At 30.9% G+C, this 20,052-nt stretch overlaps 2 protein-coding genes across 5 annotated transcripts; one reads left to right on the top strand and one right to left on the bottom strand.

Annotated features, from left to right (window-relative positions):
* Positions 1–1,448: 1,448 nt before the first annotated feature.
* Positions 1,449–7,330, bottom strand: LOC122403250 (protein phosphatase 1L). Its single transcript, XM_043406654.1, has 8 exons — positions 7,102–7,330; positions 6,505–6,750; positions 6,224–6,421; positions 3,832–4,122; positions 3,609–3,765; positions 3,405–3,535; positions 2,999–3,306; positions 1,449–2,913 (listed from the first exon to the last, which is right to left on the bottom strand). The coding sequence occupies exons 1-8, from the start codon at positions 7,135–7,137 to the stop codon at positions 2,829–2,831; spliced, it is 1,452 nt and encodes a 483-aa protein (XP_043262589.1). The 5' UTR covers positions 7,138–7,330; the 3' UTR covers positions 1,449–2,828.
* Positions 7,331–8,289: 959 nt separating this feature from the next.
* LOC122403249 (dedicator of cytokinesis protein 9) lies at positions 8,290–19,840 on the top strand. Of its 4 annotated transcripts, none has more exons than XM_043406651.1 (29): positions 8,290–8,528; positions 9,066–9,182; positions 9,469–9,647; positions 9,972–10,041; positions 10,535–10,978; positions 11,055–11,549; positions 11,634–11,800; positions 11,890–12,051; positions 12,118–12,197; positions 12,279–12,532; positions 12,657–12,898; positions 13,208–13,307; positions 13,383–13,754; positions 13,924–14,121; positions 14,203–14,349; positions 14,424–14,610; positions 14,687–14,716; positions 15,394–15,572; positions 15,848–16,053; positions 16,138–16,545; positions 16,622–16,922; positions 16,991–17,150; positions 17,273–17,433; positions 17,560–17,889; positions 17,987–18,128; positions 18,415–18,677; positions 18,757–19,114; positions 19,190–19,481; positions 19,539–19,840. In XM_043406651.1, exons 1-29 carry the CDS (start codon positions 8,430–8,432, stop codon positions 19,771–19,773), a joined length of 6,378 nt encoding a protein of 2,125 aa, XP_043262586.1. In that variant the 5' UTR covers positions 8,290–8,429; the 3' UTR covers positions 19,774–19,840. The 4 variants fall into 4 exon arrangements, with proteins under 4 accessions (XP_043262586.1, XP_043262585.1, XP_043262587.1 ...); XM_043406650.1 differs by having other exon boundaries at positions 17,987–18,137; XM_043406652.1 differs by lacking the exon at positions 14,687–14,716 and having other exon boundaries at positions 17,987–18,137.
* The last annotated feature ends 212 nt before the right edge of the window (positions 19,841–20,052 follow it).

Here is a 20,052-nt window from a genome sequence, read left to right as displayed (position 1 = left end):
TTTAAATATAATCAACTATAATGCTAAGGAAATAAATTTATTTATTTTTCTTTAAAGTATAAATATAATACATGTTAAGTAATAAAACCAGAATTCATACAAATGGATTTTTAATAGGACCAGATTTAAATAGTAAGTTCATATCTAGATAAACAAATTTCAGAATATTGGGTATAGTTAACTACCAGTTTATAAAAAATATCCTTAAACATTGAAATTATAAAAAAGAAAAACTTGTATGCCAATGTTTTTTATGAAAATATCAATCTCTTTTGAATTATTTTTAATTATATGCGATTTTGAAAATTTTAATGTTTATCATTATTTTTGTTGTAAAAGTAACTGACCAACTACACCGAATATCCTATAGTTCATTTATATTCATTAGCCCTATAATTTAAGCCTGGTATCATTAAAAAAAAATCGTCCGAATTGTTGCTTATCCTTGTAAATCTACGAGTTTGTAATATCTTCTTATATGTATATTAATATTCTCTCGTATGACCTTTTAATTTATGAATTTTTTCTAAAATAATCCACGTTTCAAATATCGTTTACGCTTGCATTACACAGTATGTCGGAAAAATAACGGAACTTTTGAAATTTAATTGTAGGGGCGTAGCCTACTATACACATGTATGATGTGTTGTCGAACGGAGAGTATGACTCAATTAAATAAACACTGCGGTATGTTGTCCAATATGGACGTGGAACACAAAACTCTTTATTTTTACAAACTGTACATGCATCCGTTCCCAATGCGAGCGTAGAAGCAGTTGCCACCAGAGGTGCCAGATCACGTGTACGGGAGCTCGTAGTTTCGGAAAGTCGACAAAGGCAAACTGACGCATGCTCTCTTTCTCGATTCTCCGAAGCTGTCCAAAGTAATTTCGGACCGCCTCGTGGGAGTCGAGAGAGAAAGGCTCACATTTGCCTTCTCGCTCTAACCAACTGAAATCCGACCTTCCGTCAATGGCATACGATTTGGATTCTCGACTGCCCAGGCATTTTTACTTTCCGACCTATGTAGGTACACATAAGCAAAGTACCCATAATGAAAAAAAAATTTTGTAAAGAGACCCTCTGATCATATTTTAATTATTGAAAAAAAAGAATTTTTTTTTATTATTCCTATGTATGAGCGTACATATGTATATTATTAATACGATTTTTCAAAATCAAAATATTTTAAGATTGAAAATTAATAAATTAAAATGAGAGTCCACTCTTTGCCGGTATCGTGCACGCTAGGCATTTTTCAATAAGAAGAGTTCTTATTTTTATAATATAAACGAAACAGTAGAATTAATAGTTGCAGAAATTAATTAATAATGATTTTCCTCGATATGTTTTGAGATAACCGTATCAATTTATTATGACGAACTAAATATTATATGTTTTATTCATATTTACATTATACTTTTATTTTCCACCATTTTTAATACATATAATTATAAACTATTACATTTGAATGTTGTTAGCTATGTAGATACAAAGTATTACACTTCAATGTTTACTAATCATTCAATTTAACATACAGTGAAACCTCCGTATCCGCGGTCAGTAAAAAAAAAAAAAGACATTAGAAAAGTTTTTCAAAATAATTCGAATTGCACAAATGTTAAAGAACAAAATTAACGAATATGAACTTTTCACAGAACGAAGCATTAAAGTTACACGAATTACTATAGAAGTATTAGAGAATTTGCAATACAGTTATAATCAGTTAAAGCAGGGGAAACAATTTTCAATCACTAACTCTTTTTAAAAAATCCCATCCAAAGCAAAGGATTCTTTTAACGATTAGAATTCCGTATCATATTATTATAAGAGAACCTACATTTAAATCGGTTATTTTCATTATTAATTGCATAAGTATAACGTTCGTTATTATACAGAGGTTTCACAGTACTTAAATGTAAGCTACCAGATCACACATTTACAGAATTCATGCATTCCAGTTTATACAAAAATAAATGTCGTGGTCACGTTTGTACACAAAACTCATGTCATTTAAGAATCACATCGTAGTATTTAATTTTATTTACACTACATATATTTACGTCGTTATTACAATAATAATGCATAATATGCACATTTTTTACGTACAATCTTGTAGAAATACGCTGCAAGTGAAATAGAAAAATTTATATTCGGGAACGAAAACAATATTAAAAGCATGGTACACATACATATACTTAGTACAGTAGTGTTGCGTTATATCACCGTCTGTTCGACTTCTCCTTTACACGGATTTCCACATACGTGAATGCCATTCTCCTACCACGGTAGTTGGTGGTAATGTAAGCTTAATGAGGCAGTGATTCATTCTATCTACTACGCTCATTTTTACGTGGGAAGGACATTTAGTGCATCGTTATTTTTAAGAAGTTTCCTCTCTTGTAGCGTGGTATGCGGTGATATAACGCAACTCCACTATTGTATAAGCAAGTTTCAGGTAATATTGCTCTTTATGATAAATGTATTAATAAGTATTAGTTAATAAATGAAGCAAGTTACAGAATGCAATTGCATACAATATTAAATATAATACATAGATACAATCAATGCAACAAGTAACTTTTTAACTCTCGTTCGGTTAAAATGACCCAGTTCTGGCTGAAGGAGAGTTAATAAAATTAAGCGATGCTGCATTCTACAAAAGAAGACTCTTTAAGAATGGTCGAAACATCACATTTTTCGGTAGTATAGATACATTTTAAAGTATATACACTTATTTTTTCCCAGACTTACATAATCGTTAATTTGTAATTATTGACTAGAATATCTTTGGAAAAACATTCTAAATTTGTAGTAAGATTAAAATATTATTCATTCTTTTTGGCCTCTGATGTACCGTATTTACGATCTCTTAAATTGATTACAACCACAGTAATATTGTCTGCAGAACCCCTGTATATTTAAAAAATCCCAAGTACTTGGTAAACGAATTTTATAAATAAACATCTAATATAATAGTAATGTTGCTTTATATTACCTATAATAGCTTTGCAGGGTAATACTTTTCGCCCCAAAATGTGGTTCATTTATACGTTCTTTAATGAATGCCACAGCCTCTTCATTTGTAAAAGTATCCCATAATCCATCTGATGCCAGAACGATAAACATTGGATTATGATCACTGAGATCAAAAGTTAAAATATCTGGATCAGCAATTACTAGTTTTTTATCCTTCAGTGGATAATCTCCCAAAGCTCGAGATGTAGCTAATATACCAGCTACTCTCCATACACCGTTAAATGTTACTAAACCACCAGCTTTGGATATTCTTTTCCTTTCTCTTTCCTGAAAATAATTTTCATTACACAGGAAAACGTATTTTTATATTAGGTGAAACAAATTTGTTATAATGTGAGACAGAGGTTTGCATAAGAACTACATACTTGTTGAGGTTTATGGTCAAATGACAAAGGTATTGCATTGCCTTTTCCATCGCACATTACGCCCCTCGAATCACCAACATTTGCTACAATCAATTTATTGTCTTCTAACAGAGCAATTAAGGCAGTTGTACCTAAATCCACATAAATTTTATAAAATTATTTTGATCTTTTGGTAAATAATATGAGTCTTAAATAAATTATTACCAGCTACATCCATGTTCTTCTTAGCAGTTTTGACTAATAATCGATCGACTTCTAACACTTCATCAGTTAGTAATTTACCATAATTTATTTTATTTCCATCAAGATAATTCGTAATATCTACTTTCGGTGGTTTTTTCGTTGTTCTGCATGGTCTTATCTTGAAATGACAATAAAAAATGTATTTTCTGACACTTCCACAAATGATATCTAATATTAATCATACTTCTCTCGTAATTGGTCTCTGTAAACTATCTAGCTTATCAAGTAACTCTGGATCAGTTACACCGACACTCTTCTTCATAAACTCATCTGTCAATGATGTGCTCAGTGTCTTGCGAAAAGACCTTTTACGTTCAGGAATTGCTGTATCGCTTGTTTCATCTTTCTGTTCTTCTTCAACATTAATTATGTCTTCCGATGTACATGGTTCTCTACCAGCTATCATATCTTTTAATTCAATCACTTTTTTATTAATGTTTGGAATAAGATTATCATATGCATAATTTGCTGCAAACTGTGAAAAAGAATATGTTCTAAATCTATTTTATACTTGCAAATAACAAATACATTCGTAGTATTATACAGGGTATTTCACCTAACTTGACCACCTTAAATATATCGCTTATTTTGTATGATAGAAAAAAAAGTCAAGGGGAGAAAGTATTCTGTTCGAAGGCGCCAATACGGTGATGAATCGAATTTTTTTTTCAAGGTCATTTTTTTCGAGATTTCAAGGTCATCGTATTTTTTTTAAATGGGACCACATATTTTCGCTACAACAGTCTTATAGCTTATAAAAAGACGAATCCAACGATGTGCGATATGTTGACCTTCACGTGACCTTTAGCGAAGGAATTATGAAATGTTTGTCAGTAACTTCAGTACGCGTTCGGAGACGGTAAATGAAGGAATTTCAATTTCATTGAAACAGTGTACCGTGTAATTGTTTCTGGTGCTTATAAATAGATATTCATATTCTCCTTTCAACGGTTGAAGTATGTTTACAAGCATTATTATTGTAAGAGGGGAATGACCGAAGCGGGTCAATAGCGCGTTGTCAAAAAGCCGCGACGTACACAACAAGTTGCGGTATCGATAGCAGTGTAATAAGATTCTCCATCATGTACACTACAGCAGAAAAAGTGGAAATGATTTTATGATCGCCGGATCTTACGCCACTTGATTTCTTTCTGTGGGGGCACCTAAAAAATACAGTTTACAATGATATTCCCACAACAGCAGAAAACATGCGACAAAGGATTCTACATGCATGTAGATCAATTACTGTAGAACAACTGAAAAGTGTTCAGCAAGAATTTATTTACCGCCTCCAAAAATGTATCCAGGTTCATGGTGCACATTTTGAACACCTTCTAAAATAAACCTTTAATTTAAGACTGTTTCAATGAAATTGAAATTCCTTCATTTACCGTCTCCGAACGCGTACTGAAGTTACTGACAAACATTTCATAATTCCTTCGCTAAAGGTCACGTGAAGGTCAACATATCGTACATCGTTGGATTCGTCTTTTTATAAGCTATAAGACTGTTGTAGCGAAAATATGTGGTCCCATTTCAAAAAAATACGATGACCTTGAAATCTCGAAAAAAATGACCTTGAAAAAAAAATTCGATCCATCACCGTATTGGCGCCTTCGAACAGAATACTTTCTCCCCTTGACTTTTTTTTCTATCATACAAAATAAGCGATATATTTAAGGTGGTCTAGTTAGGTGAAATACCCTGTATAGCATGACTTAATATATTAATGTATTTTATATTATTTAATGATATCATTTGCCTTTGTAATCCTTTCTGTTGTAATTAAATACTGACTATACGAATTATCATTTTAATAATTTTCATAGTGCAGTTATCTATTATTTACATATTGCTATATCTTAAAAAGATATCAGTGTATGAAGAAACAGATTTCTTTATTGAAAATACCATGAATTATTAAAAAATACAAATTCTATAATTAATTTTTTATCATACACTGATATCTATTTTTTACTATAACAATCTATTAAGTGTATGCAAAGTGTAAAACACTATTCTTGTAATAAATATCTTATCATCTGTCTAAATTACTTCATGCACTACTATGTTTTTATAGAAATATTTCATGTAATAAACACCATTATGACAATACTCATTAAGTTTTCTATATAAGCTAAGCAATTGTGATTAAACAAAGCAATTGCTAGATAAAAATATTGCGAATACTTTGTATGTTCATGTATAATCTAAGTAAATAATATGAATATATTTAGTTATAAAATAATACACTTATACAATAAATGCATTATACTCTCACTGAATTTGATAATTTTATTTGATGGTTGTTTAATTTAATTGCCACTATTTTGTTATTATTTTCATGTAACTATACAGTTATTAAATATACTTATTTTACCTTATTCCTGATCTTTTTATCTGTAATTTTGGAAGATAATGATCATATAAGATCATAAAAAGGCAATAGAAAATTTATGTTGTATGAATTGTTTAATATTAAAACATAGATTTTTTAATATATCTGGTTTTTAGACAATTGATTAAGTTTATTCGATACTTAAATAAATTATATTATTGAATATTTATGAACTTACGTCTCCTCCATGACCATCAAATACTGCAAACAATGATACACCTGTGTTATTCATGTCTTCTTTCACCACAAAACGATCTTCCATGTGAGCTCTATGACCTTGTACAGCATATGCAGCAATATATCCTTGTTTTAATTCCCAACTGAGTTTTACCCCATTGTTTACAGAATCATTGACTAAAAACTGTAGTTTTGATATCTATTAAAAATGAAGAAATTATAGTAAATATTTGTATTTAAATAAGTAAGATAATTATTAACTAATTTTTATAATTTAAATACTCTTGATGTAGTACGGCCAAGCGTATATTGAATTCTTCCTAATAATGATCGACTCCATACATCAACTGCTTGTATGTAAAACAGAATTATTGCCAAAACTATTCCACAAATTAATACTTCTGGCTTCAATGCGTAAGCTCGCATAATCCTCCAAAAATAGCCCAATGGAGTATTTATCCCAGCATTTAATCCAGTAGGAATACCCACTGCAAACTTTGACACTAGCTTCATGTGTGATACGTATGTCTGTTTCACAATTACAAAGGTGTACACACAATTATTGTTAGTGGTTAATGTTATGATAAAAATGCAAATATTAGTCTGGTACAACATACCATTATATTAAAATCTGTTATGATTATTGTATTTTACTATCTACCATTGTACTGTCAAATAATAAGTCTTATCTATTCGAATCCCTGCTTAAAATGTGCATCGTATAAAAAAAAAAGGAAAGGAGAGCAACCAAATGAGACTATTTTTTAATACGAATTATGCGACACGAAAATTGTAAATCTATACGACGAATCTCTTTCAATTCTAAAGTGATTTTTTATTAAACAAAGAAATAACGTTAGGATTAATTATTTCTGTCACCTGATACAGTATCCTGTCTTCAAACTCGTCATCCATAATATATCGTGTAAAACACCTTGAATCAATCCAGTTTTGGTAGAAATTTGAGAAAACGTGGACGCAACCGAACACGAAACGCAAATACAGTTTACATTAATAAGTCGACAAAATATTTCTACGGGTCGTTCGTTCGAGATGTTTTAAAAAATCGTATTTAGCGGAACTTAATTTTTACAGTGCCTGGCATCTACAGCAGTGTAGCTACGATACCGAATTATAAATGTTGCTATAGAACAACCCTTGCGTTCACGCCGTAATTTAATGTTAGGCGAAGTTTTCAGAATTGTATAAATAACAAATAAAAATGTTAGATTTATTCGTAAACTAGTTTTTACCCACGATTTTGTTCATCTGAATATTGGGTTAAAAAATTTGTTAATTTATTCATGAATTTACAAATGAAACGTATGTGGAAATTAGTTTACGAACAAATTTAAAATTTATATTCGCTGATCGCAAATAAAATTTGCCCAAATCTGGTTTTGTAGTGTGTTATACGTTTTTATTTCATAAGTCACAACTCGAATAATTTTGGCAGCTTCAAATAAGCTATTATTAGTTAAATCATTAATAAGCAAAAACCTTAGATTTTTATTGAGAAAAATACAAAAATTACTCCTTAACTAAATTGTAAGGAATTAACGAAAACTCGCTAACTTTTTAAACGTTTTAAAAAAGGTATTCGTCGATATAATTTTTAGTACATTGTTCCTGATTTATTTTACATGAACTTAATAATAATTAATATTTGAATTCATGGCCAGATTGGGACATTATTTGTTCTGGCCAATTCATGATAATTGGGGTGTTAGTAATTCGGTCAAACACACATTTTAAGAGAAGCAGTAATAGATACCAGAACATTAATTGTTAAGTTATTCGATTTTGAAATTAAAAATAGTGATTTTGAAAGTTGCAGTATTTAATATTAATTAATAATAAATAGAAGGAGAAATTTATGCTTTTGATAAATAAATAAGAAAAGTAGAATATTGTTAGAGTTCATCAAAATGAGAGTAATCAGGTCGTTTGCCTTAGGCCTCGATTAGGCTTATTATATCAGATCTAATACATAGGGTCACCGGATATAGTTTACAGCGATTATATTACGCTCTGCAAACTGCATAGGGAGAGCTGTCATGCGTTGCTACGACGTGAGCTTAGAAGCCGCGTAAATATGGCCGCGGCCATAATGAGCGGTTACCACGATCGTGTGTAATGAGTATGCGTGATGTTTGTGACTATCCTTGTTGGTGTACGGTGATGAGATCGATGTGTCATTGGCAAAGATGAGCGAAAGAAAGTTTACTCGTGGCTTGGGTAAGCCAGGCATGGCCGCTCAATTACGAGAGACCGTCTCTCAGGTAGTACGCGAGAGCACTGTACAGGTAGGTCTCCTGACATCTTCAACCCTACACCTTTTGCCGCTCGATAGTAGCTAACAATTTTTGGCTTGTATTTCAAAGTATGCAACAACAGTTAACACCAACGAATATTTGCTGTTCTGCATATTATTTATTACAGGATTCGTTAATTCATTATTCATGATAATTAGTATGTATTCTCCATTATATTTTTAATCTAAGATTTAGCAGAGTAACATTTAATCAATTTTTGTTTAAAATATCTTGTTGAAATTGTTATTTTTACATTTTTTTCCAATAGACTCGAGGTCATAAAGTTCCATTTCTTTTAAGGATAATGTTATTCGCATTGAAACATGTCCATTTATGGTATCTTGTAATGCCTTGACTCATTAATTATTTCCTTGAATTAAAGATAAATTGTATTCTTTTCGGGTATGCTTGTTTGATCCATTTACCATTGTAACAAAAATCTATAATTTGATCCTTTATTTTTTACAGAATGTTTTGTCTTTGTTGATTTATTATCATTTATTTTATAATACATACATTTATTTTCAGAATAAGCCACATCTAGTAGAACCAATCGATTTTGAAAGTTTTGTATTAAAGAATAAAACTTTATTACAAAATGATCCACAGAGAGAACTTCTACTTTATCCTCAGGATGATGTTTCGGTGAGTTTAAACTTAATGTTTCTTATCTATATCACTGAACCTGCATCCGTTGTATGAGTAGATAAATTGTTATGAATTCATATACAGGATGTTAATAGCTATATCATAGTAGAATTCATTTGCTTTTCATGTTTTATTATTATTTATACAAATGTAACATCTCAAATACTATGTTAATTTCTTTGATTGCTGTTGATTTTGATAATAAATTATAATAACAATTTAATACAATTAGTATAATTGTTTTGAAAAGTAATCATAGCATTCTGATACCTTTTTTCTACAGCAAGTGGTATTGCCTAGAAGATATCGTACTCTTGTACCAACAGTACCACAGGTTTCGGATAATGAGGAAGAAGGAGAAAATCTTCTTACAAAAGAATGTTTGCGAAGTTACACATCTAATTGGAACCTTATACATTATAAATATTCAGCATATAGTGGAACTTATCTTGAATTACCTAAGTATGTTTTTATATCATCGCTTGCAGGGGTATTCATATTAATTTAATATGAATTTCCTTGCAAGTGATGATGTAAACTATCATTATTTAATTCTTATAAACAATGCCTTTATTAAACTTTTACAAATAGTGCATGTTTTAAGGTATTAAATTTATGCAGTAAATTCAATTATAAATATTTTAATTATTCTACATGAAACTTAAAAATTAAAATTGAGGAATATGTTTTAGGCAGATAAAGGGTATTTTAATACTTACATTTTAGTTAAGTAAATTTAAAGTTTCCAGTAAAATTTAGTTTATTTGTATATTTTTATTTTTATAGAATAGCAAAAGCAGATGATCTAAAAGACGAAGTGTATGAAATTGATACAGAAGTAGACCAAGTTGATGAGGTAAAATATTCTGCTTTTAAATATTGCGTAAAAATTAATATTCTTTACTGCAGTGTTTATCAGATTGCATGCTTAGAGCAATAGATTAAAATATCAAATATATCAATATCTGTTCAATAATTTACAATAGTAAATGTATAAATCAAGCATATAAAGGACAATGGTAGAAAGTGGCCAAAATTTGGGTTTGCTTGGCACCTAAAGTATTGATAGAGTATGACTTCCCCATTATTTGCAGGATATAAAATTGTACTTTTACAATATCTTAGAACATGTATCGTAGAACATTGTTCTTTCTAGAAATAGATTTTATATTTTCTTCCTTATACAAGTTGTTCTTTTTACAGAAACAATTTAGCCTACAATATTATTAAAAATGTTTTTTTTTACGTTTTTTAATCATTTTCATTTTCCCTTGCATATTATTATGAAGTATTAGATAAACAAGTATGGTAAAGTATAAAAAGTCAAACGAATTAATTAATTTCATTAGGATTTAACAAAGAGTAATGGAATAACAAAAGAAGGCTATTTAATGAAAGGGCCAGAAATTGGCAGCAGCGATCGTATGTTTGCGAATATTGGTTCAAAATCATTCAAACGACGATTTTGTCACCTCAGACAAGAAGTTGATGGCACCTATATTCTTGAACTATTTAAAGATGAAAAGAAAGGAGAAGCAAAGTTAACAATAGTAATGGACTTTTGCACCGAAGTTGTTAGGAATCCAAAACGTGGAAGGTATTGTTTTGAGTTAAGAATGAGCGGGACTCATAATAAATCATATACTTTAGCAGCAGACAATGAGACAGATATGCAGGATTGGTTATTAAAATTGAGTTCAGTACTACAACATTATAAACAACAAGAAGAAAAGCGTGCTGCTTCGTTAGAAAGAGCATGTAATACACCCCCTCCTTCTCCACAACCTATACAGGTATTTTTAATATAAAAATAAGTGGTAAATAGCGGTTTTTAAAATGAAATTTGTTAAAAATTAAATTTAATCGCAGGTTTATGGAACATTAAAAGGCTTAGAGCAAAGCATGAATCCACAGTTGATTAAATATTCACGCGAAACCGATACGAGTATAGCATTAGCTAGACGTGAAAATCGCAAAAGATTGTTCAGTATTTACCCTCATATTCCACATAGTAAGCAACAATCGGGTAATTCTAACGAGCAGAATATCGATCCGTACAAAGAACAATTTGGACACAGAATTTTTGTAAAATGTGAAAGTCTTAAATTTAGATTACAAGCACCGATAGATGAAAAAGAATCATTGTGCCAGGTGGAACCATATCAAACAACATTAAGTCTTTATGATGCAAGAAATGGTAGAAAACTTACGGAAAACTTCCATTTTGACATTAATCACGAAGTTGTTCAGGGAATGGTAAAAGAATTAAGTCCTGTAGGTATTATGACAGAATCTACAGAAAATTTAAAATTACCAGACGATTTAAAAAACATACCATTAGATTGGATTAAATATCCAAAACAGGTTTGTTTATCAAAAATTTTTTAAGTATAATTAACATTAGCGTTTTGTTGATTGTTAATCACAGTTTTTTTGTTACTTTTACAGGCCATATTTAGTATTAGTAATCCTCACCCTGATATATTCTTGGTTGTAAGAATAGATAAAATATTACAAGGGAACATATGCCAAACTTCGGAACCATATTTGAGAGCTACAAAAGATCCGCGATTAGGTTTGAAAGTGCACAAACAAGTTAGAGCATGTTGCCAAAGGTAAGTACTTATATATTATAGATGTATTGAAAATTATATAAATAATAAATGTTCGGAGAATTCTGCTTAATTTGATGTGTGCTTTTTAGACTGGGGAATTACAGAATGCCTTTTGCATGGGCTGCCAGACCGTTATTTAGATTATATAGTAATGAATTGGATACATCGTCAGATTTTCCGGCAATATATAGACAGGAAGGAAATAAAATTAAAGATGACGAATTACTAAAACTTCTTTCAGAGTACAGAAAGTATGTATCGAAAAAACACGTATTAATTTATGTAAAAATATCTATGAATATTTTTCTTTATTTTAGACCTGAAAAACTTAGTAAATTGACTGTGATACCTGGTTGGTTAAAAATAAAAATTGAGTCAATTACAGAATTACCTGACAGTATGTATTTAATTAATTAAATATTTTTCATATCTACAAACGAATGAATAATATAACGATTAATTTTCTTTTCATTTCTAGATACACTGTCCACGTCCTTAGCAGCTTTAAAGCCATTTCCATTACCACCAACGTCTGAACCGATTCTTGAAGTTGCAGAGTTTGAAAGTACTTCCGAAAAAGACGTTCATCCTTACACAACGTATATTAACCATCTTTATGTGTATCCGCAAACCCTTTGCTTCGACGCTCAAAAGATATTTACAAGAGCTAGAAATATTGCTTGCATCGTTGAATTACGGGATGATGATAGTGAAAATACTACGCCTTTAAGAGTACGTATAATGTGTAAAGAGTACGTGTATTACATTTTTTTTATACATCGAATAAGGTAATTAATTGATTTGCTTTAAAAATCGTTAAATTATTTTTAATATTTTCTATCTGTTCTTGTAATAGTGTATATATGGAAGACCTGGTGCACCACTTTTATGTTTACGTGCATGTTGTGCAGTTTTACATCATAATGCAGTTCCTTCCTGGTATGAAGAAATTAAAATACGACTACCGACGAAACTTCATTCCAGGCACCATTTACTTTTTTCCTTTTATCATATAAGTTGTGATATGAACAAGAAGAAAGAAAATGGAGTGGAAAACTGTGTTGGATACGCTTGGTCTCCCTTGTTGTATAAGGGAAGGTATGATGTACATTTTAAAGAAGTTTCTACAAAATTCCTACATCACAAATTAATATAAAATATCTATTATGTATCTTGAATTAGCTCGATAATATATGAATTAACCCTTTACATTCGAGAGGTGAAAATCTTTGTTTATGTTAGTTTTCATTAAACCTCGAAGCGTTTACAACAATATCGGTTCATGAATAAATTCTTAAGCTCTTTATGTGTTCTACGAAATGTAAAATAATAGACTTTGAAATAACAGTATAGAGAGTTTAATTTACGACTTTACAGTTATAGAATAAGAATATATATTTTGTATAGATTAAACGTGGATATGGATATAAACGTACAAGCATTACCCGTAGCAACATATTTACCTCCAGGATATCTTTCAATACAACCACTTGGGCTTGGAAAAGGGGTAAGAATAAGATCACGTAAAATTGTACATAAAATATTTTTGAATGTTCCAATAATGATTTTTATGTTGCTGTAGAACGCGGGACCGGAAATTATATGGATTGACTATCAACGTCCAGTGTTCACAGTAGCATTTCAATTGATTTCAACCGTATTTACACGGGATGTACATTTGCATAATTTGTTTGCTCACATGGAACGAATCCTGGACACTAAACTGGGAGCAATGCCAGCAGATTCGGAAACGTGCAAAATATTAAAAGCTGCTCATGCAGTACAGCTGGTTACTGTTATCACATTTCTTCCTACGATATTGAACCAATTGTTTACATTATTAACTCATACTACAAACGAAGAAGTTGGGTTATTTATTATAAGAGTTTTAATTCATTTTATAAACATGGTGCACGAAGCTGGGAGAAAAGAAACACTTCAAGCTTACATTAAGGTAAGATTTGCTGATAAATTCAGTTTTTCGAAATAATACTAACAAGGGTTTATATCGCGGTATTAATCGCCGATTTTCACTACGAAAACTGCAGAATTAGAAAGAACAGCATTTATACATATATTTTTAATCTATGGTATGGTTAATATTACATTAATATGTTTTCTAGTTTGTGTTTGTATCGCCTTCGCAAGGAAACGGCAGTATAACTGTCCACGAGCAATTAGGAAAACATCTTCCTACATTATTACAGCCAAGTAATACCGATTTTTTAGTAGTAAATAAATTTATGCATCACTCCAGTTTCTTTTTCGAAATAATGATCAAAAGTATGGCACAACATTTACTTTCGACGGGAAGAATAAAGGTGACGTTTTATTTGAATGAAATATGTATTAATGAACATAATGTATGAAAAAGATTTTGGTTTAACCAAATTATTTAACAGATGCATAGGAACGAAAGGTTTTCTAAGGAATACCACGAAAAAATTCGAAGTTTAGTAGAAGTTATTATGCCTTACCTTATGACCAAATATAAAGAAATGCCCGTTGAAACGCACGAATTAAATAAAAGTCTCGCGCAGTTTCTAAAAGTAAGCAAATTATATGGCATTATACATATATACTTTAATGCATTTAAATGTTAATTTTATATATTCTAAAATAGCGATGTCTTACGTTTATGGATCGTGGGTTTGTGTTCCGTCTCATCAATTCGTATATGGATAATTTTTCTCCCGGAGACCAACGTACGCTGCACGACTTCAAATTTACGTTCTTGCAAATAATATGTTCCCACGAGCATTATGCGTCTTTCAACTTGCCAATGATGCAATCGCGTATCACTTCCAGAGGTAAAAGTGAAACTAGTACCGTTTACATATTCTGTATTTCCAACTTTATAACATAATCATTTTGTGCTTTATTCAGAAGATACAGAGAGTGATCCAGAATGTGATGGTATGTTAAGTCATGTTCATTCACTCCCGTCTTTATTGTGGTTTGTTATTGTAGCCATAGTGAGTGGGAGCTGCACATAATTTTCTTAACATTAATCACTATCAATCACTAGATTTTTATCAAATATTTTTCATGGTACTCGTATTTGTTGCAACGCAAGCCTGGTTTGTTATATCATTGAAATGCACTGATGGCTGTGGAGTGTTTGGAATTACAAAACATTTATTACTTATACAACATAGCGTTCGCATAAAATAATAGTCTTCGCACACAATTCACACGTTTTCTATTATATACCATGTTTTATTACTCAGCCCCAAATTTTTTTAATATTATTTTGACATGATGTTTACTTCTTGAAAATATCTTTATATAATAAAAACTGCACGAACTTGCAAATATTTCAAGTACGATTAGTGGAATAATTATACTATTATTAAATAATAAACAATTTCAGTCAAAAACAATTTTATTTACTCGTTCTGAAAATTAATTGCATATGACATAGTTAAGAGTTTGTAGCAATCTATTAAATAATTTCATTTAAGCTATTTTAATTTCGTTCAATTTATAATGTTTTTAGGTGGCCCTTATGTATGTGCATATTTTCTTGTTTTCATATAATTTAAAAATAATTTAAATAGAACGAACTTATTAATTTAAATTATTCGTTACAGATCTAATGAGCGAATACTGTTTATCCGAAGATTTCTGTAAACATCACTTTCTGGTTGGACTCTTGATGCAAGAAGTTAAAACATCCCTAAGCGAAATTGTACAAATACGAAAAGTCGCGATAGCTACGTTAAGAGATTTAGTAGCGAAACATGAACTTGATGATAGATATCAGAATAAGGTAAGGTTAATTTATTTGTTAAATATTAAATACAGGCGTTTTTAAATTGTCACTAATTAAAAAGAATACAAATACATTATGTTATTGTTCTATTATCTAACATATAATGTTTATTGATGAAAACGGAATTGCTACTTCATTTTGTATTATGTATAATAATTAAAATTTAATATGAAATGCCTCCTAATAAAAGACAATGTCATAATTAACGCGGTTATAAACCAACTATCTTTTAATTAAATTGGTTTGTAATTAAATGTATTTTATTATCGTAGGGTCAATTAAGTAGAATAGCATCTATTTACATACCATGGCTGGGTATTGTATTGGAAAATTTACATCGACTGCAATCCGTACATGATAATAAAGCTGATACTAAACAAAATGGTACCAATAGAATATCAACTAGTAGTTCATTTTTAGCAAACAAGGATACTAGTAGCAATACAACAACTACTGGAACTCCAAAGTCAATTCATAGGTTTGTGTTTCAGCGTTATAACGGTAAATTTTTCATATATGTAAACGAAGAAATGGTATAATTTATATAAAATAATATACATAGGCTCACGTTACATTTGGATACGCAATCTCCAATAAGGGCGTCCATGCATCTGCGAGATTCTACATACTTCGCTGCCATAGCCGGACAAGGTTTGGTTAATGGTTACTCCTGTACTAGTATAGAATCAGATACCTCAACTATGTCTGGCGCCTCTCAGTCAAATATATCGCAAGAAACTACTATAATCCGTGAACCTATCGAAAACGGTACTGGCGAGAAAAAGAGACACTCACGTTCCTTGAGTGTTACACAATCATCGCCTAGATGTGATAAATTGCAATCGTCTGAAGTTAGAGACATATTGCTTTGTTTCCTATTTGTTATAAAGTATTTAGGCGATCATCAGGTCATTGCTTGGTGGCAGCAATGTAGCGATTGTGAAATTTTAAACTTCTTTTCAGTAATAGAGTACGTATTATTGATTATGCTGTATCTTTTTCTATACTATGGAATATTTATTATTGGGGTTCTTTCCTTTTCTTAGAATGAGTCTGCACCATTTTAAGTACATTGGAAAAAGACAAATAACTACAAATGTCGCAAACAATTGTGGGAAACCTCGAACAGTAAAAGCAATGACATTGCCAGCCAGAATGGCACCGCCCGACTTTTCCACCGAAGGACCTGCTACTAGTACTTTACAACCTCATAACACTACAATTAGAGAAAATCTTGTTGAAACTGATAGTGGAAAAGTACATCAAGTTTTATTAGAAGCAAATATGGCAACAGAAATTGGTCTCATTGCGTTAGATTGTCTAGGATTGTTCTGTATTCATTTCAAGGTATAAAATAATTCACATAGAACTACATGTTTTGTTACTAAAATGTAAATTGTTTTTTTTCTTTATAGGATGTACTTTTAGCAGCGGATGGAGATAATCCCATAATGCAAAAAGTTTTCAGTATATATTTGTCATTCTTGCAAGTTGGTCAGTCTGAAACTTTGCTGCGCCATGTTTTTGCTAGTTTTAGAGCTTTTTTAAATAACTATTCTATAATTCTGTTCCAAGGTATGAACTCTAATGATAACTAGCGAGCATATAATTATATTCGTAGAATGCAGTAACTGCAATTGAAAGAATTAAACATTTAAGGATTTTTCAGTGATCCTAATTAATTATTAATCTTATAGGGAACGCAGTTCTTTGTGGACGTTTGTGTTACGAGCTATTACGTTGTTGTAATAGTAAATTAAGTTCCATTAGGCAGGAGTCATGTGCTTTGCTTTATCTTCTTATGAGAAGCAATTTTGAGTTTACTAGTAGGAAAGGTTTGACCAGAGTTCACTTACAAGTAAGTATTGTAAAAGAAATCAGATTAATTGTAAAAATGAACTACACGGCCCATGGAAAAAACTCACGTCACCATCTAAGGACTATAACGGGTCGATAATGTTTACTTCCTTTTATTTACGAATAGGTGATAATATCAGTTTCCCAAATGCTTGGAAACGTTATTGGATTGAATAACTCAAGATTTCAAGAGTCGCTTTCATTGATAAATAGTTATGCTTCATCCGATAAAGTGATGAAAGGCACTGGTTTTCCGGTCGAAGTTAAAGATCTCAATAAAAGAATTCGAACCGTTTTAATGGCAACAGCCCAAATGAGAGAACACAACAACGACCCAGAAATGTTGGTGGATTTACAACATAGTTTGGCCAATTCATATGCCAGCACACCAGAATTAAGACATACGTGGTTGGAAACTATGGCTAGAAACCATGCGAGGGATGGAAATTTTTCAGAGGTACATACTTAAAAATTATCTGTTATATCATCAAAAATAAGTTCCAAGCCCCGGATTTAAAATAAAGTATTCGTATATGATAATATTGTTTTTTCAGGCCGCTTGCTGTCAATTACATATCGCCGCATTAATGGCCGAATATTTAAAATTGAAGAAAGTTCACATGTGGGGAGCAGAAGCTTTTGACAAAATCTCTGAAAACATTTCTAGAGACGAATGTAGCCTTAAACTCGATGCTGGTGAGATTTGTATGTTTGCACATGTTTGTATTATACTATATTATTTCATCAACTTTTCTTTTATTATACACTTAAACAATGCATGATGTTGAATTGAATTTACTTTATTCGAATTAGTTTGTATCAATAAGTAGTAAAATAATTTTCCTACTTTAGTAATTACTGATGTAGTTCATAAAGATTGTTGTTTAAATTTAGTGTTTCGATAGTAATACGCTTGCATGGATTTTGGTTTTTAGTTTTCATTGATAGATAGAAAATTGTATAATGGTTGGCATTATTGTAGGCGTGCAGGATATTCATTACAACGACTATCTACTTCTTGAGCAATTAGAAGTTTGTGCAGACATATTAGAGAAAGCGGAACGATTTGAACTTCTTGGACATTTATATCGATTAATAGTTCCCATGTACGAAGAAAAACGGAATTACGAAGCTTTAGCAAATTGTTATTCGCATTTGGCGCAAGCCTGTAATAAAATTGTTGAGGTTACTAAATCTGGAAAAAGACTTCTTGGAAGATTCTATAGAGTTGCATTTTTTGGTTCGGTATGAAATAGTAAAAATTAATACCTTATATGTATAAATAGTCCTTTATTTTGATTTCTGTACGCACATGTTTTTTTAGGCGTATTTTGAGGATGAAAACGGCCAGGAATATATATACAAAGAACCAAAAATTACATCATTATCAGAAATTTCAGAGCGCTTACATCATTTGTATTCTGACAAGTTTGGCGCGGAGAATGTTAAAATGATAATGGATTCCGTACCAATCAACGTGACTGAATTAGATCCAAAGCTAGCATATATTCAAGTGACGCACGTTACGCCTTATTTTGAAAAATTTGAATTAGATGTTCGACAGACAGAATTTGAACAGAATCACAATGTATCGTGTTTCATGTTTGAAACCCCATTTACTAAAGAAGGAAAAGCAAGAGGTAATCCAGAAGATCAGTGGAAACGGAGAACAATTGTTAAAAGTACGTTAATTTTACAATTTCGCGCCATCTATGAAATAATTTAACGTACAGGTAATGTCAACACTTATATTTTAGCACAATATTCGTTCCCGTACATTAAGAAACGCATCTTAGTAATCGAGAAACGATTAATGGAACTGAGCCCGATTGAAGTTGCTTTGGATGAAATGCGACAGCGTGTACAAGAATTAGAAGACGTTGCTCTAATAGGCCCAACGGATGTGAAAAAATTGCAATTAAGGCTACAAGGAAGTATATGTGTTACAGTAAATGCTGGACCGCTCGCATACGCTTCTGCGTTTTTAGATCCCGCATTATCACCACAATATCCAGATGATAAAGTTGAAGAACTGAAAGATGTTTTTAGGTAAGCTCTCTTCGTTTCTTTTTTTATTTATTATTGTATAATGTATATTATTTTCAGAGAATTTGTTAAGATATGTTACACGGCGCTTCAAATAAATAGTAAATTAATTACGTCTGATCAGCATGAATATCAAGAAGTGTTACGTGAAAATTATCAAAAACTTTGTCAAAATTTATCGTCGTTGCTCGGAGAACCTATCTGGCCTGATGATCAAGTTGGTAATTTTAAACGTAATAGTGCTGCTTTATTTAGTGCTATTAGTGGTGCTAATAATCATACAAGTACAGCCTAAAATAAGACAAGGATCGATGCAAAATCATTTGCAACTGAATTAGCTTTGTTTTTAAAGCAATTTCTTCTGTAAGTAAATGGTACAAATTGACTCTTTCGTTCCAAGGAACGTTTTTAATTGAAAAAGTCAATTGTTCTAATAGTATAATAAAATTAAACTTAGCGAATGATTACAAAATAATAAAAAGTAAAAAACTAATTGTTAGAATAAGAAACCTGTTTTATTTTTATTATAAACAAAATATCACAGTTCAACGTATAGAAAGTTGCATAGGAACAG

This window comes from Colletes gigas, unplaced genomic scaffold, assembly GCF_013123115.1.
Source record: "Colletes gigas isolate AHSC1104 unplaced genomic scaffold, ASM1312311v1 Colletes_gigas_Sc00047, whole genome shotgun sequence".
NCBI classification, from domain to species: domain Eukaryota; kingdom Metazoa; phylum Arthropoda; class Insecta; order Hymenoptera; family Colletidae; genus Colletes; species Colletes gigas.
This window is presented reverse-complemented; position numbering and strand designations above follow the sequence as displayed.